Source organism: Mus musculus, chromosome 14 (genome assembly GCF_000001635.26).
Source record: "Mus musculus strain C57BL/6J chromosome 14, GRCm38.p6 C57BL/6J".
Lineage (NCBI taxonomy): Eukaryota > Metazoa > Chordata > Mammalia > Rodentia > Muridae > Mus > Mus musculus.
In genome coordinates, this window is record NC_000080.6 from 41261447 (window position 1) to 41288486 (window position 27040).

At 41.4% G+C, this 27040-nt stretch overlaps 1 protein-coding gene across 4 annotated transcripts; it reads left to right on the plus strand.

Moving 5' to 3' along the window:
* Positions 1–3223: 3223 nt before the first annotated feature.
* Positions 3224–27040, plus strand: Gm2832 (predicted gene 2832). Of its 4 annotated transcripts, XM_017316249.2 has the most exons (8): positions 3224–3374; positions 3523–4000; positions 14798–14899; positions 17383–17514; positions 18244–18406; positions 19407–19538; positions 20217–20398; positions 26243–26320. In XM_017316249.2, the coding sequence occupies exons 2-7, from the start codon at positions 3928–3930 to the stop codon at positions 20365–20367; spliced, it is 753 nt and encodes a 250-aa protein (XP_017171738.1). In that variant the 5' UTR covers positions 3224–3374; positions 3523–3927; the 3' UTR covers positions 20368–20398; positions 26243–26320. The 4 variants fall into 4 exon arrangements, with proteins under 4 accessions (XP_017171738.1, XP_017171737.1, NP_001361053.1 ...); XM_017316248.2 differs by lacking the exon at positions 20217–20398 and having other exon boundaries at positions 14828–14899; positions 26243–27040; NM_001374124.1 differs by lacking the exons at positions 17383–17514; positions 20217–20398 and having other exon boundaries at positions 26243–27040.

Genomic DNA, 27040 nt, shown 5'->3' on the forward strand with positions numbered 1-27040 from the left:
AAAGGCAACATTCACGTGGAAACTGAAAAACACTCTTCTCAATGATACCTTGGTCAAGGAAGGAATAAAGAACGAAATTAAAGACTTTTTAGAGTTTAATGAAAATGAAGCCACAACATACCCAAACCTGTGGGACACAATGAAAGCATTTCTAAGAGGGAAACTCATAGTTCTGAGTGCCTCCATGAAGAAACGGGAGAGAGCACATACTAGCAGCTTGACAACACATCTAAAAGCTCTAGAAAAAGAGGAAGCAAATTCACCCAAGAGGAGTAGACGGCAGGAAATAATCAAACTCAGGGGTGAAATCAACCAAGTGGAAATAAGAAGAACTATTCAAAGAATTAACCAAACGAGGAGTTGGTTCTTTGAGAAAATCAACAAGATAGATAAACCCTTAGCTAGACTCACTAGAGGGCACAGGGACAAAATCCTAATTAACAAAATCAGAAATGAAAAGGGAGACATAACAACAGATCCTGAAGAAATCCAAAACACCATCAGATCCTTCTACAAAAGGCTATACTCAACAAAACTGGAAAACCTGGATGAAATGGAGAAGTTTCTAGACAGATACCAGGTACCAAAGTTAAATCAGGATCAAGTTAACGATCTAAACAGTCCCATATCCCCTAAGGAAATAGAAGCAGTCATTAATAGTCTCCCAACCAAAAAAAAGCCCAGGACCAGATGGGTTTAGTGCAGAGTTCTACCAGACCTTCAAAGAAGATCTAATCCCAGTTCTGCACAAACTATTCCACAAAATAGAAGTAGAGGGAACTCTACCCAACTCATTCTATGAAGCCACAATTACTCTGATACCTAAACCACAGAAAGGTCCAACAAAGATAGAGAACTTCAGACCAATTTCCCTTATGAATATCGATGCAAAAATCCTCAATAAAATTCTTGCTAACCGAATCCAAGAACACATTAAAGCAATGATCCATCCTGACCAAGTAGGTTTTATTCCAGGGATGCATGGATGGTTTAATATACGAAAATCCATCAATGTAATCCATTATATAAACAAACTCAAAGACAAAAACCACATGATCATCTCGTTAGATGCAGAAAAAGCATTCGACAAGCCAAGCACTACACTGAAAACCTAAAAGTAAATAAGGCTCAGGATCTACCAGAGAATTGAAAGATGGACTAGAAGAGCCGTATCACTTGATGATGATTGGTTTCCTGTGTGTTTACAGCTGTCCCTTTCTGTGTCAAAGTTAGCTTAGAAAGAGAATGTGACCAAAGACAGTAGGCAACTGAACTTTTCCCCCAATCCTTCTCAGGCTTCTGCTTAAAAGCCCTGGTTTGACAGCACCAGTTTGGGGATTCAGGGGATTAATTCTTTCACAAATTAAGTCTCTGACTCACATTTAGTCTCAGAAATGAGATCTGTTACAGGAGACCTTCAAAAGAATGAAGCATCCACTGGAAGAAGTACTTCCTCAGTACTCTGAGATCTAGTGTGTTAAGATCAATATCATCCATCGCTCTCCCTTCCTAGCCTTGCACAGACATGCTCTCCAACATAGGCATGTGACCTTTATTTCAGGATCCATCCATGCAGGATAGTTTGAAGTTTCATCTCAACACTGGTTAGCTGGCCTTAAATGGTTATTGCTTCCTCTAACCCTACCTACTGAGGAACTTCTCAATTCTGCATTTCATCAATTAGGCACTTCATGCCTAGTCTGCATGGTTATCCTACATGAGAGGTGACAGATCTGATCCAACCTTGACAATTCTATGGCATTATCTTGAACCCACAAGAGCTTTGCATGGGTGCCAGGTAACCTAGGAAAATTAGAATTCCATCTTCAAGCACCTGAACCTATAGGTCTCCATAAACTTCTATCTTTGATTTTGGATGATCTTGTTCAATTAAAAACCACACAATCTGGAAGGACAAAGAAGAAATGTAGTGTAGGACAGGAAAGAAGGCTCTTCCATTAAGAACATTTCTCTACCCACCAGAGAACCCAGAGTGCATCTAACAATCCTATTAATGAGTCTCTGGATTGAACACCATGCCCTCTTCTGGCCTCTGGAGGAATTGCATGCATTTGTTGCACAAATGTGGTCATGGGGGGATTTCTAGAGCCCCCTCTGGTTGCCTTTGGAGGCCTGCCACTCTCGCCTGGCTGGCTTGGGTTTTGCCGTTTTTTGTTGGTACCAGGTGCGGGTTGCAGCAGGCAAAACATACATATAAATAAAAAAAAAATAACAACGGTCCAAATTCAAACAAATAAACATAATCCAAAAAGGCATCAAATGTGTAGTCACACTAATATTACTTAAAAAGAAAGCCATGTCTGAACATGTATGGGAAATCTCAACATGGGTAGTTGGGTGGTCTTTTTCTGGAAAGTCAGTATTTCTGCTTTACAGTTATCACCAATGCTGTACTTCAAGGAAATGAGAGGCAGATAGCTCTGGGTTTCCTGATTTCTTATGAACCCCAAATGAATATTCATTTCCTAAGAAGCTTTAGAGCAATACAGTTGTGACTCTTGGAAGTCGCTACATAAGGGCCGCCCCTTCTCACACCCGCGAGAGCTAGGTTTACTGCCCCAGACCCCCACCATCTTAAAGGCGGTTGCTTTTGCAGGGGTTGAAAACTTAAGGGCCAGTCCCAGTTAGCTAGGAAAGTCCTGAAGTTACTTTTTCAGGACAGGATGAGCGAAAGTGTGATGGACCTGCCTTTCCTACACCCTTGGGATCTTAGTGTTGGTGCGCGGGTGGGGGTAGGTGGCAGGACACTTCTCTTCTTCCAGGGCCCCTCACTCTTCCACCTCTAGTAGCCCCAGCCCTCCCCCAACAGATGGTCTGTCCTCCCTGAGTATCCACCAATTAGCTCCTCTGAGTTGGAGGAGAATTTCGTCTCCCACTAAGCTTGCCATACCCCAAAGCCCATTTGTGAGAGCTAGTCCCTTTCAAATGTCTCCCTGTAGAAAAACTGAAGGTAGAAAGAAAGGAAACAATCTCCAGGCAGATGTCTGACCACCCCCACTGGCATACTAGCAGCATCGGGTTACAGGGTCCTAGGAGCCCCAACCCCATTCTGCGGCCCCACAATGGTGAACCCCTGGTGCTTTCACGCCAGCTTCCGAATTACCCCAGGTTGACCCCCGCACGATTAGGACCCCGGAGTCAGGGAGGGCAGCGGAGAACAAAGATATAGGTATAAATATTGAGCCATGACATTGACGCGCCCGGCTCCTCCCATCCACCCGCGCTCCAGGCACACTCTGGGCTGCTCGGCACGCCCCCTCTCGTCCCGCTGCTTCCCGCGTGGCGCTCATCCCCGAGGGGCCCCAGCAACCTTTTCCTCGCGAACACTGCACGAGCCCTGCTGGAGAAGAAAAGTAACTTGGTTTTTCTCCGAGAAACCCAGTTGGATTAGGCAGCCAGGGCGAGTAGAGGGGAGGAGGAGGGGAGCTAGTGGAACCCGGTGGATGTCTCCCGGGCAGTCTGATCACACTTTCTCCTTGTCCTCCTGTCTCCTCCTCCTAGGTGCAGAGATTGTGGGCGGACCATGTAATCACTGAGGAGGGGGAAGAGGAGGGATAGGAGTTCTCCTGCAATGATGGCGCGGCGCGGCGTGGCGACTTGGCTAGGCGGAGTTTCATTGCTGCTGTGCTTGAGGTCCATCCTTCTAGCCTGGCGGCCGCGAGTCCGACTCCGTGCCTCCCCGAGGCCAGTAAGGCAGCGAGTGCGCACCCCTGTTCCACTGTGTCACGCCGGCAGCCTGAAGCTAGCATGGAGAAGGACAGCCTGAGTCGCTCTGATCACCAGTATGAGTGCGTGACGGAGATCGGCTAAGGCGCCTAAGGGAAGGTGTTCAAGGCCCGCAACTTGAAGAAAGGCTGCCTCTTAGTGAATCTTAAGCACTTGTGAGTGCAGACCAGTGAGGAGGGCATGCAGCTCTCCACCATCCGCGAGGTGGCGGTGCTGAGGCACCAGGAGAATTCCAGCACCACAATGTGGTCAGGTGAGCTGGGAGCCCTGGCCATGGGGTCCAGGAAGGTGCTGGGCAAGGGGCTGCTGGTGGCCCAACTAAAGTTAAGAGTTGAGTTTCCCCAGATAAAACCGGTGACCCTGCTAGACTGGACAGAAAAAGAGACCTACAGTGGCTTCCAGGCAGCCAAGCTATTCTGAAGAGCTTTTGGCTCTGCCTGCCCCAAGGGGTCCAGGGGCATTGGGTGTCTTTTAGGGACAAAACCAGACAACCCCAGAAATGTCCCTCCAGCCCTTACTTAACTTTTTCCGTCCGTGGGGGGATTTTTGAGAGACAGAGTGAGATAGTTATCCAGCTTGCAGATAATTAGAAGGAAACTTTAAGGGTAGAGCACAATGTAAGTAAAGTTTAAGAAAATGCAAAAAATGTGCAAGAATGTGTTTGCCAATCACACCCACAGTGGTGGCTTTTTTTAAAAAAAAATATATATATATATAGTTGTAATATGGCTTCTGATGGTCTTAGAAGTTCAGAAGTTTAGACCCTGACACCTAGTGTTAAACATTGTTTGAAAAATGTCTCTCAAGGCTGGGGTACTGGGAACACTGAACCAGGAAGATCCAGAATTCAAGACCCTCCTGAGCTACAAAAGACCCTGTCTGAGAAAAGAAAGGGAGGGGGAGGGGGTGGTAGGGTGGAGAGGATTGCATCTCAAAAGGTTTTCTGATTGTATCATTTAGTGTCTGTGGACTGGTATGAGCTGACTTAGAATGCCTCTCTCATTGGTTAGATGTGAGTCTGTGCTTTAGATTCTAAAGCCTCTGTTTTCCCTGGAAGAGTTGTGTGGGTGGGTGGGGGAGGCATTCCTAACCCACTCTCCTGTGATTGAAGAGAATGGTGTTTTCTTGAAGATGCTGGGATTTCCCCATTGTGCCTTTTTCTCATTCACTTTTAAAACACATGCATAGCTGGAAGTTAAAAGGGAATGCACAGACTTTTCTACAAATTAGGTGATGAGTTAACATTCTCAGCTCTTCTCTTTAGGGGGATGATCTTGGCATCTTCATCCTGTCTTCTCATTCCTGTAGGGATTCCTTACAACACATATGTGCCTACTGTATGCCCTGGTGCATCCCAGGATTGATGAGCCAATAGTGTCCTACACACAGATTTGCTCTAGTTTTACGTTTCATAATCTTGAATTCTGGAGCCTTTGTCAGAATAAGACTGTACAGCCAGAGTGTTCCCATTCCACAGGTCAGTTCTGTTCGTCATCCTTATAGACTGTGAATCTATCTCTGGAGAAAGTATTCCATGGCCACTGTGTGCTCCCTGAGATTAGTGTTTACTCCTTCAGGTTAGTCCAGCCTTGAGTAGACTTTGAAGGTACAGATAGAACCAGAGGCTGATGAACACCTCTTCCAAATGACTAACTTGTCCAGTCACTGGTTTTTAAGCTTTCCCATGTTATTTTATTACAGGATTATCAAATTGACTCCCTTTCTTTGATTTCTGGAGATCATATACAGACTTTGAAATGATAATCCCAGTCAATCTTATATAAAAGCACTAAGATTAGTGGTCCTGAAACTACTTAAGCAGTTACTCAACATCCTGTAGGAAGACAAAACACAAAATTAAGTACATATAATAGGGGACAATTTACTCCAAAGAGAGAGCAGGGTTTGTAGACAAGAGCAAACAGCCAGTAAGGCTCAGAAACCAGTGGGGCTCTGCAGCCTGGAAACGGGACAACAATGTATGGTTCGGTGCCATTCCTGACAGACAAGGTCAGAATTCATCCTCATCCTTAGGGAATAAGCCACCTCCAGATGAAAATTAAAATTGTTTCCTTCAACTACCCTCCCAGCACACAAAGAAACCTGTCTTAATCACACAAGGACACACAGGTTAGGAAGATTAGCCAAGACCTTCTCAAGTCTCATAATCTCTGGATAATTTAGAAGTTCAGTTTATTTATTATTTTTAAAATATTTTTTATTTAAATATTTTCTTTATTTACATTTAAATGTTATTCCATTTTCTGGTTTCCTCTCTGAAAACTCCCAATCCCCTACCATCTCCCCCTGCTCACTAACCCACCTACTCCAGCTCCCTGGTCCTGGCATTCCTGAGCACGGGGGCATCGAGCCTTCACAGGACTAAGGGCCTCTCCTCCCATTGATAACCAACAAAGCCATCCTCTGCAAAATATGAAGCTAGAGAAATAGTTCCCTCCATATGTACTCTTGGGCAGTGCTTTAGTCCCTAAGATCACTGGGGGTTCACATTGCTCATATGGGTTAATATGGGTTGATTCATATTGCTCCTCCTATGGGGCTCCAAACCCTTCAGTACCTTGGGTCCTTTCTCTATCTCCACTACTGCAGTCCCTGTGATCAGTCCAATGGTTGGCTGAGGGCATCCTCCTCACTATTTGACAGGCACTGACAGAGTCTCTCAGGAGATAGCTATACCAGGTTCTGGTCAGCAAGCTCTTGTTGGCATCCACAATAGCACCTGGGTGTAGTGACACTATAGGGAATGGTTAGACAGATGGGGCAGTTTCTCACTGACTTTTCATTCAGTTGCTGCTCCACACTTTGTCTCTCTGTCTCCACCCATGGGTGTTTTGCTCCCCCTTCTAAGAAGAATCAAATTATCCACATTTTGGTCTTCCTTATTTTGAGCTTTATGTGGTCTGTTAATTGTATCTTGGGTATTCCAAGCTTCAGGGCTAGTATCCACTTATAAGTGAGTGCATTACCATGTGTGTTCTTTTGTGATTGAGTTACCTCACTCAGGATGATATTTTCTAGTTCTATCCATTTGCCTAAGAATTTCACAAATTCATTGTTTTTAATAGCTGAATAGTACTCCATTGTGTAATTACATCACATTTTCTGCATCCATTCCTCTCTTAAGGGACATCCAGGTTCTTTCCAGCTACTGGTTATTATAATAAGGCTGCTATGAACAGAGTGGAGCATGTGTCATTATAATATGTTGGAGCATCTTTTCGGTATATGCCCAGGAGTGTTATTGCTGGGTCCTCAGGCAGTACTATGTCCAGTTTTCTGAGGAACCAACAAAATGACTTCCAGAGTGGTTTTCTTTTTTCTTTTTTCTTTTTTGCTGTGATTTATTTTTATTTTTTATTTTTTATTAGGTATTTAGCTCATTTACATTTCCAATGCTATAACAAAAGTCCCCCATACCCACCCACCCCCACTCCCCTACACACCCACTCCCCCTTTTTGGCCCTTGAGTTCCCCTGTACTGGGGCATATAAAGTTTGCGTGTCCAATGGGCCTCTCTTTCCAGTGATGGCCGACTAGGCCATCTTTTGATACATATGCAGCTAGAGTCAAGAGCTCCGGGGTACTGGTTAGTTCATAATGTTGTTCCAACTATAGGGTTGCAGATCCCTTTAGCTCCTTGGGTACTTTCTCTAGCTCCTCCTTTGGGAGCCCTGTGATCCATCCATTAGCTGACTGTGAGCATCCACTTCTGTGTTTGCTAGGCCCCGGCATAGTCTCACAAGAGACAGCTACATCTGGGTCCTTTCGATAAAATCTTGCTAGTATATGCAATGGTGTCAGCCTTTGGATGCTGATTATGGGGTGGATCCCTGGATATGGCAGTCTCTACATGGTCCATCCTTTCATCTCAGCTCCAAACTTTGTCTTTGTAACTCCTTCCATGGGTGTTTTGTTCCCAATTCTAAGGAGGGGCATAGTGTCCACACTTCAGTCTTCATTCTTCTTGAGTTTCATGTGTTTAGCAAATTGTATCTTATATCTTGGGTATCCTAGGTTTGGGGCTAATATCCACTTATCAGTGAGTACATATTGTGTGAGTTCCTTTGTGAATGTGTTACCTCACTCAGGATGATGCCCTCCAGGTCCATCCATTTGGCTAGAAATTTCATAAATTCATTCTTTTTAATAGTTGAGTAGTACTCCATTGTGAAGATGTACCACATTTTCTGTATCCATTCCTCTGTTGAGGGGCATCTGGGTTCTTTCCAGCTTCTGGCTATTATAAATAAGGCTGCTATGAACATAGTGGAGCATGTGTCCTTCTTACCAGTTGGGGCATCTTCTGGATATATGCCCAGGAGAGGTATTGCTGGATCCTCCGGTAGTACTATGTCCAATTTTCTGAGGAACCGCCAGACTGATTTCCAGAGTGGTTGTACAAGCCTGCAATCCCACCAACAATGGAGGAGTGTTCCTCTTTCTCCACATCCACGCCAGCATCTGATGTCACCTGAATTTTTGATCTTAGCCATTCTGACTGGTGTGAGGTGGAATCTCAGGGTTGTTTTGATTTGCATTTCCCTGATGATTAAGGATGTTGAACATTTTTTCAGGTGCTTCTCTGCCATTCGGTATTCCTCAGGTGAGAATTCTTTGTTCAGTTCTGAGCCCCATTTTTTAATGGGGTTATTTGATTTTCTGAAGTCCACCTTCTTGAGTTCTTTATATATGTTGGATATTAGTCCCCTATCTGATTTAGGATAGGTAAAGATCCTTTCCCAATCTGTTGGTGGTCTTTTTGTCTTATTGACGGTGTCTTTTGCCTTGCAGAAACTTTGGAGTTTCATTAGGTCCCATTTGTCAATTCTCAATCTTACAGCACAAGCCATTGCTGTTCTGTTCAGGAATTTTTCCCCTGTGCCCATATCTTCAAGGCTTTTCCCCACTTTCTCCTCTATAAGTTTCAGTGTCTCTGGTTTTAAGTGAAGTTCCTTGATCCACTTAGATTTGACCTTAGTACAAGGAGATAAGTATGGATCGATTCGCATTCTTTTACATGATAGCAACCAGTTGTGCCAGTACCAATTGTTGAAAATGCTGTCTTTCTTCCACTGGATGGTTTTAGCTCCCTTGTCGAAGATCAAGTGACCATAGGTGTGTGGGTTCATTTCTGGGTCTTCAATTCTATTCCATTGGTCTACTTGTCTGTCTCTATACCAGTACCATGCAGTTTTTATCACAATTACTCTGTAGTAAAGCTTTAGGTCAGGCATGGTGATTCCACCAGAGGTTCTTTTATCCTTGAGAAGAGTTTTTGCTATCCTAGGTTTTTTGTTATTCCAGATGAATTTGCAAATTGCTCCTTCTAATTCGTTGAAGAATTGAGTTGGAATTTTGATGGGGATTGCATTGAATCTGTAGATTGCTTTTGGCAAGATAGCCATTTTTACAATGTTGATCCTGCCAATCCATGAGCATGGGAGATCCTTCCATCTTCTGAGATCTTCTTTAATTTCTTTCTTCAGAGACTTGAAGTTTTTATCATACAGATCTTTCACTTCCTTAGTTAGAGTCACGCCGAGATATTTTATATTATTTGTGAATATTGAGAAGGGTGTTGTTTCCCTAATTTCTTTCTCAGCCTGTTTATTCTTTGTATAGAGAAAGGCCATTGACTTGTTTGAGTTTATTTTATATCCAGCTACTTCACCGAAGCTGTTTATCAGGTTTAGGAGTTCTCTGGTGGAATTTCAGAGTGGTTTTCAATCATCAGTGGACTCAGTTCCCAAATAACATGACATAGACTAAAAGACTCGAAAAGTATACAGCACCCAGGATTTTGCTGCATACAGGATATGCACCTCACTGACAAAGACAGATACTACCTTAGAATTAAAAGCTGAAAAACAATTTTCCAAACAAATGTTCCCAAGAAATGAGAAGTAGGCATTCTAATATGAAATAAAATCCACTTTCAGCCTAAAGTTTTCAAAAAAGATAAGGAAGTACACTTCATATTCATAAAGGAAAAATCTACCGAGATAAACTGTCAATTCTGAACATCTATGATCCAATTGCAAGGGCAACCAAAACCAGAAAAGAAGTTTTACTAAAGATCAAAGCACACATTGTAACTCACACAACACTGGAGGGAGACTTCACGTACCCCACTCTCATCAATGGTCAGATCATGGATACAGAATCTAAACAGAGACACAATGAACCTAACAGAAGTTATAAACTAAATTGATTTAACAGATATCTATAGAACATTTCATCCTAAATCAAAAGACTATACCTTCTTCTCAGCACCTCATGGCACCTTCTACAAAATTGACCATATAATCATTCACAAAACAGACCACAACAGATACAAAAAATTGAAATAAGTTGATGCAACCTATCATTTCACCACGGACTAAGGCTGGTCTTCAATAACAACAAAAACAACAGAAAGTCCACATACACATGGAAGCTAAACAATGCTTTCCTCAATTATAACTTGGCCAAGGAAGAAATGAAGAAAGAAATTAAAGACTTTTTAGAATTTAGTGAAAACAAAGTTACAACACACCCAAACATATGGGACACAATAAAAACCATATTAAGTGGAAAACTCATAGCTCCGAGTACCTCCTAAAAGAAACTGGAGAGAGTATATACTAGCAGCTTGACAGAACATCTGAAAATTCTAGAGCAAACAGAAGCAAATATACTCAAGAGGAGTAGATGGCAGGAAATAATCAAACTTGGTCTGAAATCAACCAACCAACCAATCAAACAAACAAATAAAAAACTATACAATGAATCAAAAAACAAGGAGCTGATTCTTTGACAAAATCAACAAGATAGAGAATCCCTTATCCAGACGAACCTGATGGCACAGAGACAGTATCCAAATTAACAAAATCAGAAATGAAAAAGGAGACATAATGACAGAAACCAAGGTAATAAAAAAATCATCAAATACTACTACAAAGCTGTAGTCAACAAAACTGGAAAATCTGTATGAAATGGACAATTATCTTAACAGATACCAGGTACCAAAATTAAATCAGGATCAGATAAACCATGTGAACTCTCCTATAACCCCTAAAGAAGTAGAAGCAATGGGTAAAATCTCCCAGCCAACAAAAACTCCGGACCAGATGTGTTTAGTGCAGAATTTTTTCAAACTTTCAAAGAAGACCTAATAATATTCCCTTCAAACCATTCCACAAAATAGAAACAAAAGGAATAATACTCAATGTGCTCTATGTAGCCACAGTTACACTGATACCAAAGCCACACAAAGACCCACCAAAGAAAGAACTTCTGAATTTCACTTATGGATACCAGTGCAAAATTATGCATTTCATTTCTCAAAAACTAAATCCAAGAACAAATCATGAAGATCATTCGTCATTATCAAGTGGACTTCATCCCATGGATGCAGGGATGGTTCCATATACAGAAATCCATCTGCATAATCCACTATCTAAAAATTCTGAAAGAAAAACACTACATGATTATTTCATTATATGTTAAGAAAGCATTTGATAAAATTCAACATCTATTTATGATAAAAGTCTAGGGAAGATCAGGAATTCATGGCCCATACCTAAACATAGTAAAATCAATATACAACAAACCTGTAGCCAATATCAAACTAAAGGGAGGGAAACTGGAAGCAATCCCACTAAAATGAGGGAGTAGACAAGGCTGCCTTCTAAGTCCCTACCTATTCAATATTGTACTCAGAGTCCTAGCCAGAGCAATTAGACAACAGAAGGAGGACAAAGGGATACAGATTGGAAAGGAAGAAGTTAAAATACCACTATTTGCAGATGATAGGATCATATACTTAACTGACCACAAAAGTTTTACCAGAGAATTCCTTCTTTTTTTCTTTCTTCTATTTTAAAAAATTTTTTCCTTTATATATATTAAACTCCAGATTTTTTTTGTTTGTTTGCTTTTTGTTTTTGTTTTGTTTGTTTTGTTTTGTTTTGTTTTGTTTTGTTTTGTTTTGTTTTGTTTTGTTTTGTTTTGTTTCGAGACAGGGTTTCTCTGTGTAGCCCTGTCTGTCCTGGAACTCACTTTATAGACCAGGCTGGCCTAGAACTCAGAAATCTATCTGCCTCTGCCTCCTGAGTGCTGTGATTAAAGGTGTGTGTCACCACGCCAGGCTAAACTCCAGATTTTATTCCTCTCCTGGTCCACCACCATACCATATGCCATACCACCACCCCTAACCCCCTGTGTCCACAGGATGTCCCCACCACCACGCCAACCAGACCTTTGAACTCTCTAGGGCCTCCATTGTCTTGAGGCTTATGTGAATTTTCTCTGACTGAATCCAGACCTGGCAGTCCTCTGCTGTATATATTTTGGGGGCCTCATAACAGCTGTTGTATGCAGCCTGGTTGGTATTGCAGTGTCTGAGAGATCTCCAGGGTCAGGTTTACTGTGTGTTCTTGTCCTCCAACAGGGTTGCCCCCCAGCTCCTGAGCTTCATCCAGCTTTCCAACAACAGGGGTTAGCAGCTTTCCATAATTCAACCACAGGGGTCAGCACACAACAAATGGTTAGAAGCAATGACCACTAGAGAAGTGCCAAACCTGATATACAACTTCAGTACAGTGGCTGGATATGAATTATATCAAACAAATTAGCATCCTTATTTTACTCAAGAAATAAACACCCTGAGAAAGAAATTAGGGAAACCACATCCTTCTCAATAGTCACAAACAAAAGAAAATACCTTGAAGGGACTCTAACCAGGCAAGTGAAATATCTGTATGACAAGAACTTCAAGTCTCTGAAGAAAGAAATCAAAGAACATGTCAGAAGATAGAAAGATCTCCCCTTCTCATGGATTGGCAGGATTAATATAGTAAAAATGGCCATCATGCATCTATAGATTCAACGCAATCCCCATCAAAATTCCAAATCAATTGTTCTTATACTTAGAAAAGCAATTTTCAAATTCATTTAGAATAATAAAAAAAATGTCATAGAAGGGTGAACAAAAGAGTCACAGGAGGAAATGTGGAGACAAGCTGTGGAACTGAGACTGAAGCAAAGGCCATCCTGAGAATTCCCACCTGGGGATCCATCCCATATACAGACACCAAACTCAGACACTATCAAAGATGGCAAGAAGTGTTTGATGACAGGAGCCTGCTACAGCTGTCTCCTCAGAAGCTCTGCCTGAGACTGATGAATACAGAGACAGATGCTTGCAGCAACCCTTTGGAATGAGCATAGGGTCCCCAATTGAGGAGTTAGAGAAAGGACTGAAGGAGCTAAATGGATTTGCAACAATTGGAAGAACAACAACGTCAACCAACCAGATACCCCAGAGCTCACAGGAACTAAACCACCAATCAAAGAGTACACATGGAGCAACCCAAGGCTCTAGCTATGTATGCAGCAGACAATGGCCTTATCAGACATTAATGGAAAGAGAGGCCCTTGTTCCTTTGAAGGCTCAATGCCCCAGTGTAGGGTAATGCCAGGGCAAGGAGACAGCAGTATTTGTGTGAGTGGGGAACTCTCTCATAGATGCAGATGGAGGGGGCATGAGATAATAGGTTTTGAACCAGAAACCAGGAAACAAGATAAAATTTAAAGTGTAAGATTAAAATATTTTAAAATAGAAAAAAAAAAAGAATTCAAGACCCAGAAATTTAACCACATATATTGACACATGATCTTTGACAAAGAAGCCAAAAATATACAATGGAAAAAAGAAAGCATCTTCAATAAATGGTGCTGGTCCTACTGGCAGTAAGTATGTAGAAAAATGAAAGTAGATCCATATTTGTCACCAGGAATAAAACTCAAGTCCAAGTGGATCAAAGACTTCAACATAAAACCAGATTCACTGAATCTAATTGAAGAGAAATTGAGAAAGAGCTTCTAACTCACAGGAATAGGGGCAAAGTTTCTAAATACACTCAGATGGCTCAGGTTCTAACATCAAAAATTGATAAATGGGACCTCATGAAACTAAAAAACTCATGTAAGGCAAAGGGCATAGCCAGTAGGACAAACTGGTAACCTACATATTGGGACAAAATTTCACTAACCTTACATTCCAAAATATCTAAAGAACTCAAGTAGCTAAACACCAAAAAGAAAAGAACCCAGTCTGAAAATGTCATAAAGAACTATAGAAAAAATTCACAACAAGGAACCTTGAATGGCTGAGAAGCACTTAAAGAAATGTGGAAAGTCCTTAGTCTTCAGGGAAATGAAAACCACAGTACTGAGGTTGGTATAAGACCGTATAATTTCCAATAAAGAATGGCCAAGATCAAAAACTGGTAAAAGCACATGCTGGTGAGAATGTGAGAAAAGAGAAACAAAACTTCATTTCTGGTGGGAGTGCAAAGTGCTATGACAACTATGGAAATCAATCTGGAGGTAACTCAGAAAATTGGAAATAGATCTGCCTGAAGGCCAAAGACTTACCTTCGTGGTCTATGGCTTCGTAATTTCATGTTTCACCCAGTGGCTTATTATTTAGATCTTCCTATTGGGCTTCGACTTTGATCTTGGTAAGCATTTGTTCTCTGTGATTTTCTTATGTTTTTGGTTGTGAGCCTCGCCTTTAATGGCTGAGCCATCTCTCCAGCCCAGGTCTCTTTGATTCTCAAACAGTTCTCTGTCCTCACACATTTTTGAGGTACTGCCAGCCCCAGGGACATATATTTTCCTTCAAATTTCTCCAAATCTGGGGACTTCTAATATTTGGGGAAACTGAGTGACAAAGGCAATGTATGTTGAGCATTTTAGTGTCCAGTGCTCATGAAACTATGTGTGTTTAGATATGGTAAACCTCTAGGAGATACTTTATGAAAGAAGCAGTATGCTCTTAGGTCCCCTGTTTGACCTCACTTAACTTTGCCAGCTTTGTGGGCTGCTGTACTGCTGCTTGGAGAACAATTGGAAACTCCTGAAATAGATGCCTCATGTCTCATTGCCTTTGCCAGGCTTAGGACACTAGTGGGAGTGGGTTTGATGGGACATTAACAAAACCAGGGCTTCTTGTGAACCATCTGAATGCAGCACCATGTTCCAGGACAGTTCTGTATGAACTTCTCATATCCAGGAAATGGAGCAAGAGGAAAGCCAAGCAGAAGGCATCCATTTCCAGCACCTCAACACCTTTTCACAGGACGGGGTAAGTTGACTTTGGTAGAAGAAGAGATGTCCTGAGATAGTTGCCCCTCATCTGATCAGAGAATAAGAGTTCATGAATTTTGGGGAAACATTGTGATTGTGGGGTTGCAGTAAGCATCATGTAATGTGAATGAGCAAAAACTATATTAATACTAAAACAAAGTTAAAGTATTATCAAAATGGGGCAAAATATATTGTTCTACTAACTCTAGTATGTATACACTGGCAAACACTTTAACATCTAGAATGGCTAGATGTTGTAAAGTAGGGTGACTGTGTCATTGACACATACTGTGGACATAGCAAAGATGAATAAAATGGAGGACTTGCATCCCAAAATCCATTACTCCCCTCACATCAAACTGACTATGCCACCTTTAATAGAAATCTGGAGGCTTCTTTTCATCCTGGTCTCAGGGCTCATCCATAATACAGTACCAAACATGCTCTGGCTATGTGTTCCTGTGTTGCTGGCAGACTTCTGCCTCAGGGTTCAGAGGCACTGAAGGGCCAGCTTTGGCCTTCTGAGGCAGCCATTCTTTCAGCTATACCAGGCCCTCTGCCACCTAAATGGAGACTTCCACAAAGGCCTGTCATCTCAAAAACAGAAGCTAAGTTAATCCAAAATATTGAGATACCACTCTACAGTCATGGTGAGTTGGTTACATGAGACCATACGAGGTAACTAATGTCTCTGTGAGTGTTTTCCTTATTTGAAAGTGAGTAATGAGATCGATCATATGAGGAGTAACCACTCCTGACTAACATGAATGATAGGACTGTACAGAGCATGGGCTTAACGTTCTAGGTACAGTGCAAATAGCTGGGGGAGTTAACAACAAAAACCAAAGGAAACAATGGGAATACTAACAACATTTTTTAAAGAACCTTCTGAGTGCTGGGATTAAAGGCATGTTCCCACTCTGGCTAGCTTTATTTGTAATAAAAAACAAACAAACAACCCTATTACAGTTCTCGCAGTTGCCGTAGAGGGAGCTGTGTGATACTGTGTGCTGCTTCCTTTCCCCAGATACCTCAGGTCTTCAGTCTTCTACCAGGTGAGCTGGACCTAAGAACAGCCTAGTTGACCTTCCTACTGGCATGGCATGATTCTGCAACAATCCTTTTCTTGATAAAAAAGAGCACGTATGGAGTAGACCCCTTGTTGGTGCATCCAGAATCCTTTAGGCCAGGAAACAACCAAGCCACAGATAGTGAAAAACCAAAGGAAAAATCACATTGCCAAAATATGGACTCCATATTGGAAGAAAAGGCCCTCAACTTCTAAGTTATCAACAATATCCACCCCCTCAATTGTGAGCTCTGCATGTTGGTATTGTGTGACTCCAGGTGGTAGTCAAAGGCAGATGTCTTCCCGCAAAAGATATACATGAATATACATGATTTTTCATCTTGCATCTCTGAGGGCAGGTTGCATTATAGCACACATTCAGCACACCCAGCATAAGAACACAGAAGCCTCAGATGACAGAGCCAAAGGGACTCCATCCTGAACTTATGGACCCATGAAAATTGAAGTTTAACCTGAACTCAGGCCATTCTACTCCTTGCCCTACCTCCTGAGATTTATGTTTGCCATGAGTAGAGTATTATGATAAAACCCCAGCATCCTCATGCCTGCACTTGGGAATTCAGGAAGACTGATATTAGAGAACTGATGGCTATGACGCTACAATGCAGTACAGTCCAGGTTGACCTTTTCTCATTGATGCCCACTTTAATTGTCTGGATGTATTTAGAAAGGGAGGGTGTGCAAGTTAATAATTTGAAGATGGGACGGAAGGTTTACAGCTTTATAATTGTCCTGTCACTGAGCTTGTATGTTCCAAAGAAAAGGGAGTTTTTCCTTGCAAAAGATGGGATTGTAAATGGGAGATTTTGTGAAACACATTGATATGTATATAGGAACAATGCCAACTATCAAGATATGTACAGTAAGAAAATATTGTCCAGGTTTTATACAATTAAAGGTATAGGAGAAAGATGTTGGCCTTTGTGAAACAGGGAAAACCTGGGGAAGTAGACCGTGTGTCACATGAATTCACTCAGATAGTATATTTATTATTGAGAAATATCTCTTACATTCACCATCCCTAGAGATTTGGATGCTAACAAAAATCTCTTATGCATGTCAGGGTCCTAATCAATGCTTCCCATCGAAAGCACTTGTCTTCTAATGAAGCAGATGAGAAAGCTCTGAATTTAGAAAGAGATTTTTGCCATAGGGTATTTGCCAGGTTACAGGAGAGGCTCCAGGAAAAGCACAACAGAAACTGGTCAGTTTGAGGAGAACTAGATATCAAATAGGCCTTAGCCTTTCCCAGTGACATCATCAGTAATGCCTTCCTTGGACATTCTATTGTATCTAGGAGAGAACTAGAATCTTCTGTGATGTCACCTGTGTTGTGGTTACAAAAGCTGCTTGTGGGATATTCCTTCAGTGCCTTTTGCGTTCTCAATCAGGCAGGTTTTCCTGGCTGCGCAGGCTATTTCACAGGGAGAATGGCAATCAAGGAGAGACAAGACCAAGGCAGAAGGAATCTGCCATCCCTTCTTGTAAAAACAGAAGAATGAAATCATTCTGGGGAAGGCACAGTGAGTCCTGGGCAGAGTTGGGGGAAATTTCTGGAACAGGTAGGCTTGAGCTGAGTCTTCCCTGAGTAGATATTAAGAGCTGGAGCCTTGGACTTTCTTAATGACAGACCAAGAGACTAGAATTTCTGACAATTCATTTGACAGAGGCAGGAATTGACAAGTCTGCAGTTCCTTTTGCAGTCGCTACTTAATTTCATTTAAAGTGTCAAAGAATGCCCTGAGAAGGGACTATGGGAATAACAATGTGTCCCTTATTGGTAGGGAGTTGAAGCACTTCATCTTCTATATTATTGCAGGATACATGCGTCTCTGATGCAGAGAACAGAGGAGGATTCTAACCTGGTCATGTGTTGAGGTCTCAGACACTTTGAGTTTGAACACACATGACTAGGTATTGATGGTGCTAAGCACTATGAACTTCAGGTTTTCTTGGCATAACATATGACATGAGCTGAAAATGTTCTCCAAATCTTCATATCTGAGGCAGGTTATGGATTTCAGGGCAAGGGGTAATGTAATAAAGAGTGTGTGTTAGTTGTGACCAACAGTGGTGGTTGGGAAGAGGAATATAGCTTAGCAGACCAGCTCAAATATAGCCTTTCTGCTTCTTCAGTGATTAATCCTTTCTCTAGCTTTTCTCTTCCTCAACCTTCTCTTTGGGACTCAGAATGGTCTCCCCTGCCCTCGGCCATCAACTATGCAAATGCATTTGTGTTTATCTATCTTCAGTGTCTGCTGGGAAAACATCATTCCAAAATTGCAACATCACTAATCATATGAAGAATATGAATAAACTAGACGATATGAAATTTTATATCAGGAAGATAAATGCTGAGAGGTTAGAACTTTTTCGAATCTTGGACATTGACTTGAATACTGATTTGAACTACAGGTAAAATTATGCCCTGTATCCTTTTGACTGTATTGTGTCCTCTCTGTAAACCCACATTTTCTCTCATAATGGAGTGTGTCATCTCTCACATTCATTATAAGAAGTCTTAACAGTTGTTTAATTGTTGCATGAGATAAGTACTGTGTGTTCTATGGTCATCCTCTTTTGTACTTGCCCTTGTGGGGCTTGGAGTCTGATTGGTTATGTCAACAGCTGGAAGGACCTGGTCACAACTGCTGCCTTACTGTGTAAAAGTGCAATGTCTGCAGGCCATTACTGCTTTACTCTTGTTTTACTCATTGTACTCTGAGACTATGGAACCTACCTGGATTCATTTGGCATTTTAATTGTGTGTGTGTGTGTGTGTGTGTGTGTGTGTGTGTGTGTGTGTGTGTGTGTGTGTGTGTGTGAAATTAGTTGTGTGTGTTTTGTTCAGGATCTGAGGTTCTGAGACCTTTGATGGGGTCTGAGGATTTGTTTGATACACAGTTTGTAGGGCATGATAGTGTTGAGTCCTTAGAGGCCCAAGTTAATCATCAGGGTACTTTGTTCCCTGTGTTTACCTTGGTATCACATAGGAATCTCCTGGGGTAGGAGGTGTTATAAAGCCTTTTTCTTTGTAAATACTAGTTATGTCCTCTGAGAATTCATGTAGCAATAGGATGGAAGGATTATCCCTTCCTTAAATCGAAGAGGAGAAAAAAGCCTTATATCTAAGGACCAAAGGCTGGGGGACAGTCTAGTAGAAACATCTCACAGAACTAGTATATTCCTTCAGGCTCACATAAGAAGCTCTTGAAGGTCAGCCATCTCCATTTGGTCCCCTGGATCTGCTGTCTTCTGCCCAAGATATTTAATCAGCACCAATAGGACCCACTTTAAAGGAGCAAGGATGTGGGATACAATTGGCTTGGGTAGTCCAGATACAGCCTTTTTGCACATGATACTTGATTGCTTAGTTCAGAGGATGATTTACTCTTTGGGCCATGCTCTACCACAGGATGAACACTGAATTCACCATCATTAAATCACAACATGAGAAGACAATGTTGGATATGGAAAAAATGACACAGTCAATAAGTGATACCATTGAGAAGTACAAGGAATTCATAGAAGATAAGGATTCCTACAGGTGAGTCCCAGACACAGCTGAGACCCTGCACTAGGCAGGGAATGCTTGTGACCTTCTAAGACTTTGAACAAAAGTGAGAGCTCTAGTTCTATACTATCTGTTTCTTAATAGGAGCCCTCCCTTGAGGAAAGGGTCTTGGATTTGTACTTCTTGGACTCAGTTTTCCTAAGTGTGAAGATTGTCCAAGACCATCAGTCTTTATTCTGCCAAATTCAGGATCCTCTCTATAGAAACAATTTCCACCATGCTGGGAATCTCAAGCAATCCTGACTTCTAGGGTTCTGACAGCAGATTAAAAGATCTGGGATCCATGAAAAAAATCAAAAGAGTTTATATTTTGGGTCTCCTCTCCTCCCTCAGAGGGGATTTGCACTCTTCCTACTGATGGTTTTCTGGTACCACAGACATATAAGCAACCATGAGGTACATTTCCTCCTCTGTGATATACATGGGACACTCTTAGTGTCAGGGTTTTCAGAAGTCCTTTGATTCTTGTGGCATGTGGCTGGTCCCTGGATTTGACCTGCCTCTATTTTGGACTGATGGGTATACTGTGGTCTCTAGTCTGGGGCTGTCTGGGGATCAGGACCCTTGCAGGTATCATAGTACTTGGAGGAGTGGCAGGCAAATGGAAGCTTGCTGGGAATTACCTTTTTTGTTTGTTTGTTTGTGGTTCAGCTTCACTCACACCTACCTCCTGAAAGAATGCAATCAATTGAAGGAAAAAGTAAGGATGTTGCTGAATGAGAACAGAAAGCTGCTGGTAGAGCAGGCTGACCAGGAAACATCCTATGGTGAAGAAAACAGGTTCTGTGATGAGACCAGCTAGAACATACATCCCAAGTGCTAAGCAGTAGCAGGTAGGATGATGTGTATCAGAGGCAGATTGGCCTAATGGCTAACCATATACATAGACAATCCAATGTAACAGTCCACCAACTTATCCAGGTACTTACCTGTATCTCCTCCAAGTGTTTATTTAGGTGATCATCTACAAGGCTTTCTCTGGAGGTAGCCTTTTTCAAGAAACTATATGCTTAGCAAGCAAATTTTTCTGCCCTGCTACAATCTGCAGTTCACTAGGGGAGATTAGTTGATTACACATCACAACTCTACATGATATTAAGTTTGAAGGGTGCTGTGCTGGAGCCCTTCTTTAGATCAGTGGAGAGTTTTGAAGAAAGAAGAAAAGTCCTGAAGCTCATTTGCTTTATGGGGATCAGGTAGGATTCCAGGAAGGACATCGATTGCAGGGATGATAGCTTATTGTAACTGACAAATAAGTGGATTTCACTGTTGCCTTTTGGAAGTTTTTGTCCCCCACCCCAACCCTTTCCCCTGTAGGTCTTGATTCACACTGAGTGAGCCTGAGTAACAGCATGTCAGTCCTATTTTCTTTGAGTGCTGTTGGAGTTTTCATTCCTGGGCCTTGTGGTCTGGAGCTCACTGAATGGGCAGGGATGTAGGAAAGGCTTCTCACAATCTCAGTTGGTGTGAGAGTTTTGAGGATTCATGAAATAATTTCTCCATATATACCCCTCATTCTTACCAAGAAGAATGTTCCTTAGGTATTTCTATTTCTCTAGTGAGAATACTAGAGTTGAAATTCGCAGTTTAAACATCTGCTCTGCATAGTCTAAAATATTTGTTCCTCTAGCATGACAGATTCTTCATTGTTTTTTGCTCCCTTGTTTTTATGTGTGTGTGTGCTTGTGTATGTGTGTTTATGGGTGCTTATGCCAATTTGTACCTTTGTGTGTATTTTGTAAGGCCAGTTAAGGACATCTGATTTTGTGTAGTCATTCTTTTTTTTTTCCATTTTTATTAGGTATTTAGCTCATTTACATTTCCAATGCTATAACAAAAGTCCCCCATACACCCCCCACTCCCCTACCCACCCACTCCCCCTTTTTGGCCCTGGCATCCCCCTGTACTGGGGCATATAAAGTTTGCAAGTCCAATGGGCCTCTCTTTGCAGTGATGGCCGACTAGGCCATCTTTTGATACATATGCAGCTAGAGACAAGAGCTCCGGGGTACTGCTTACTTCATATTGTTGTTCCACCTATAGGGTTGCAGTTCCCTTTAGCTCCTTGGGTACTTTCTCTAGCTCCTCCATTGGGAGCCCTGTGATCCATTCAATAGCTGACTGTGAGCATCCACTTCTGTGTTTGCTAGGCCCTGGCATAGTCTCACAAGAGACAGCTATATCTGGGTCCTTTCAGCAAAATCTTGCTAGTGTATGCAATGGTGTCAGCGTTTGGAAGCTGATCATGGGATGGATCTCTGGATATGGCAATCACTGGATGGTCCATCCTTTCGTCACACTTCCAGATTTTGTCTCTGTAACTCCTTCCATGGGTGTTTTGTTTCCTATTCTAAGAAGGGGCAAAGTGTCCACACTTTGGTCTTCATTCTCTTGAGCTTAATGTTTTTAGCAAATTATATCTTATATCTTGGGTATCCTAAGTTTCTGGGCTAATATCCACTTATCAGTGAGTATATATTGTGAGAGTTCCTTTGTGATTGGGTTACCTCACTCAGGATGATGCCCTCCAGGTCCATCCATTTGGCTAGGAATTTCATAAATTCATTCTTTTTAATAGCTGAGTAGTACTCCATTGTGTAAATGTACCACATTTTCTGTATCCATTCCTCTGTTGATGGGCATCTGGGTTCTTTCCATCTTCTGGCTATTATAAATAAGGCTGCTATGAACATAGTGGAGCATGTGTCCTTCTTATCGGTTGGGGCATTTTTTGGATATATGCCCAGAAGAGGTATTGCTGTATCCTCCGGTAGTACCATGTCCAATTTTCTGAGGAACCGCCAGACTGATTTCCAGAGTGGTTGTACCAGCTTGCAATCCCACCAACAATGGAGGAGTGTTCCTCTTTCTCCACATCCTCGCTAGCATCTGCTGTTACCTGAATTTTTCATCTTAGCCATTCTGACTGGTGTGAGGCGGAATCTCAGGGTTGTTTTGATTTGCATTTCCCTGATGATTAAAGATGTGAACATTTTTTCAGGTGCTTCTCTGCCATTCGGTATTCCTCGTGTGAGAAATCTTTGTTTAGTTCTGAGCCCCATTTTTTAATGGGGTTATTTGATTTTATGGAGTCTACCTTCTTGAGTTCTTTATATATATTGGATATTGGTCCCCTGTCCGATTTGGGATAGGTAAAGATCCTTTCCCAATCTGTTGGTGGTCTTTTTGTTTTATTGACGGTGTCTTTTGCCTTGCAGAAGCTTTGAAATTTTATGAGGTCCCATTTATCGATTCTCGATCTTACAGCACAAGCCATTGCGTTCTATTCAGGAATTTTTCCCCTGTACCCATATCTTCGAGGCTTTTCCCTACTTTCTCCTCTATAAGTTTCAGTGTCTCTGGTTTTATGTGGAGTTCCTTAATCCACTTAGATTTGACCTTAGTACAAGGAGATAGTACTGGATCAATTCGAAATCTTCTACATGATAACAGCCAGTTGTACCAGCACCATTTGTTGAAAATGCTGTCTTTTTTCCACTGGATGGTTTTAGCTCCCTTGTCAAAGATCAAGTGACCATAGGTGTTTGGGTTCATCTCTGGGTCTTCAATTCTGTTCCATTGGTCTACTTGTCTGTCATTATACCAGTACCATGCAGTTTTTATCACAATTGCTCTGTAGTACATCTTTAGGTCGGGCATTCTTAACTTATCTTTGGGACTAGGTCTCTCAAAAAACCTGATACTTCCTGTTTGATGTCCAGTAGACTTTTCATCTCCTGCCCACTACCAACAAATCATTAAACAACACTACTATTTTTAAAATAAGTATAGGATTTCATAATTTTTCCTGCTTAGAGTTGTTGCCTGGGAGATTCTGGCTTGTCTTATTGGCTTAACCATGAGCTTACATAGAAGCCTACAGTGCATGACTCTGCTGACATTGTTTTGCTAAACATATTTTTGGACAAGTGTTTGTTTCAGGATAGATTCTCACTCAGAGTTGTGCAGAGTGCTGCATTTCAGAAATGTCACAGCAGGTCATTTAACTAGATTTTCCCTTACTGATATTGAGGATGATTTAATATCACATAATATGTAATGTGTTGAAAAGTTCCTGAGTAATGATCAAAAGTCACAGTCTTCGTCGGATGCTAAAAAGGACTCAGTGTAGGTTTAGTGAGGGGATTGTGATGAGTCAAAATGTGGCTTACTGGAGGCTATAGGTAGAAATCTCTTTCTTGGCAATTTAGTGCTCTGTTGTCAAGGGTATCTGTGTAGAAATTGTAATGTCCTTATAGGACCAGCAAGTATCTGCATAGAAAAAGTTCCTGAAGAGGAGATAAGTACAGGTCAGGGCTGCAAAGCCCCCTTGAGTCTAAGAGCCTTGTACACATCATAGGTCCTACTACATGCTCATACAACAAAAATATGCTAGATAAGAGCAAGAATTTCATTGATGTATGTGTTTTTGTGTCAGTCTTTGTGTGGTATGTGGTGTGTGTGTGTGTGTGTGTGTGTGTGTACCAGCTGTGACTCGGTGTGTTTATTCTAAGTTGTGTGTTTGTGTAATGCAAAATGCCCTTGTAAGTGTTTGTGGTATAGATGCTTGAATATACAACTGTGTTTGTGTGTGTATATGTGTTTGTGTGTCTCTTTGTGTAGATGCAACTGTGTCCGTCTCTACCGACCAAGCATGATTAGTAAAGCCCCTGAGATTTCAGATTGCACCCATGAAAAAATCAAATACAGCAGTCCATTTAGTATGCAACTCTACCTAGCTCCCAAGGGAGGAAAAAAAAAAGGACACAAAAGCTCATGTAAAGTCACACTTTCCACCGGCTAGGGGCCATATTATTAAACCACATTGAAATCTTTGGAGAAAATCATTGGAATATAGTACATAGAGTTGAGGAGGAGGTTAGTATATAAAATCCATGTTATGTCCCTTTTCTGCTCTGGAAGAATTATGAAGGCCCACTGTAATGTCAGGTGGCTCACTGTGTCTTTTCAGCATTCCAGATTTTTTTCTCATTGCTTGCTACCATTGCCTTTCCAGCTTCCTCTACTCAGTAAAACTTTGCCTTATAATTTGGTTTGGATTCTAATCATTGAGAGATTGTGTTGCTTGTAGCTGTACCTGCATCCAGCAGAATTCCCATAGCTGGGGTGCAAAACAGGGCGTTTCAGGAGCCCCTTGAGGGTCATAATAATCTAAAGAACTCACACTATGTTATCTGTGTAGCATTCTGCAATTGCTGTTATTCAAAATCATTTTATCAGAGTTAGAATGAGCCTAAATGTGTGTTGGGAGAAATGAGGACCTTCAGACAGGTCTGGTAGTATAAAATCAGGTAGGTGTTTGAGAAGCAAGGTTCAGAAAGTAGAAAAGAAGTTCCCCTTGACCCAGAGATTCCAAAACAAGGAGTAGATATACACCGAGTCTCTAGGGCACATGAGGTCTGTAATGGTCCTCAGAGTAGTCCAGAAGAAGATGGTATCCTGATGTCCATCAGCTAAAGAGTCAAAATGTACTATGTGATGCAGCCCTTTCATGAACTATTGCTCAGTGTGAGATAATCCATGCAAGTAGTTGACGTTCAACTAGTTAGCCTCATATTACTCCAAATATCCCTGACACAGTTATATTATTTGAAGAACATTGTTCCATTGGATCCTATTTATAATGACTTCCTATTTTTCTGGGATCATACCTTTGGACACCAAATAGGTCAGGCAATGATAAAGGGAGCCTCTAATGGAAGGAACTGTTTACTTTGGGACAAGACTGAAACAGTGAAGGAGAGGCTAGTCCACCACCAGCACGAGATCCTTTGCTGGCAGAGAAGCCTACTCTACAGAGCCTTTGGAACTTGCTAAGACAGATTGAATAATGTCCCAAGAACCCTGGTTCATGAGGGGAAAGCATATCACTGACTGAGTGGTCTATATGCTTTGCCCACTATGTACCCATTTAAGATTTGTTTTTTATGTCTACAAAATATCCTGGGAGATTTTTATAATAGTATTAACTGGGGAATCTAAACAGTTTGCTGAAGTATAAGGTGCTAGTGTTATGTGAATACAAATAATTTGTATATTTGACAGAGTGCTCTACAACAGGCTTAGATATACAGGTGTGTTGTTATATTCCTTCATGGCCATCACTTTTAAAATTCAGTTCCTAGCCATGGGAATATTTTCAGTTAGCACATTCTTTCTGATTTTTGTACCCATGCAGTGCCTGTGGATTTCATGTGATATGTTTTCTCTGGTTATTTCCAGATATAGGAATTGATGAGTGGAACCCTGTCAGGATCCTGCAGTAGAGAAATAATCATAGCCTTCACTTCAATTCTAGGCAGGTTCCCCATAAGGCATCCACATGGTTTTCTAGGTTGTTCACATCTCCCTTGAACTCAGATTCAGACATTGCTACAATGTTATTATTCAATATATTATACCTGGACTATTGGCGTAATATAGTGTTTTTGTTTTACACTCCAGTACGGTGTGTAGTTCACAGCTCAGTTTCTAGCCATTTTTAAAAGCTGAGAAATAATTACAAGCCCAAGTGCTCTATGACACTTGGGGATGCAGGTAATGACCTCAGCAGATGATAGGTCATAATAATAGATTGTCTAGCTGAATAGATCTAGTGTGGGACGTAGAGCTGAATTGAAAAACATTAACCGGGCCGTTGTTCCTTCCTGCCCCAGGTGTGAAATACTCCAGCAGGAATTGGAACATGGAACAGACCAGGACAAGGTCTCCTTTGAAGATAAATTCTATAGGGGGATCTCTGCGTGTGCAAAGCAAATACTTCATCTCATCCCCAGTAATCATGGCTATCATCTGCTGCATTTTCTTCCTTTACTTTTGTTTCCTTGCAATGAATAGCCCTTAATTTCATCTGGGCTCAGGCTCAGCAAGAGTGAGCATGTAGAGGGATTCAGACACGTGCTGAGGCACATCAAGAGCTGCTGGGAAAACAGGAAGATTCTGAGAGTGTAAATTTTTCTTGTCCTTATATGTCATCAAGGAAAATTAGAAAATCATTCTACAAAATCACAAAGACTTTGAGCTAAATTCTGTAACATGTTTTCTGCTTAGTCTTGGGTGTCCATATTTTTCAAAACCATACTCCACAAAAGAGACCTACTTACATTCCTCTTGTGAAGATTGTTACCAGAAGTAACTTATTTTCTACTGTGTTGCCAAGGACAGCCATGGGCTGTAAGTCTGTGCTGCTAAATGACAGCCAAAGAAGGCTCTTTAGCACAATTCTTGCTTTTAGATTTTGGTTTGAGCTTTGATTACTTTTGTTCTTTGGTTTTCTTTAGTTTCCTTAGAAGTTTTTTTGTTTGTTTGTTTGTTTCTTTGGTGTTGTTTTGTTTTGTAATTGATTTAATATTTTGATAAGGCTATACACTGTACATATTGACTGCCCACTTTTAGTTACTATTGAGTAAATTGGATGTATTCTTGTGAATAAAACAGTGATCTCTAACTCTTCA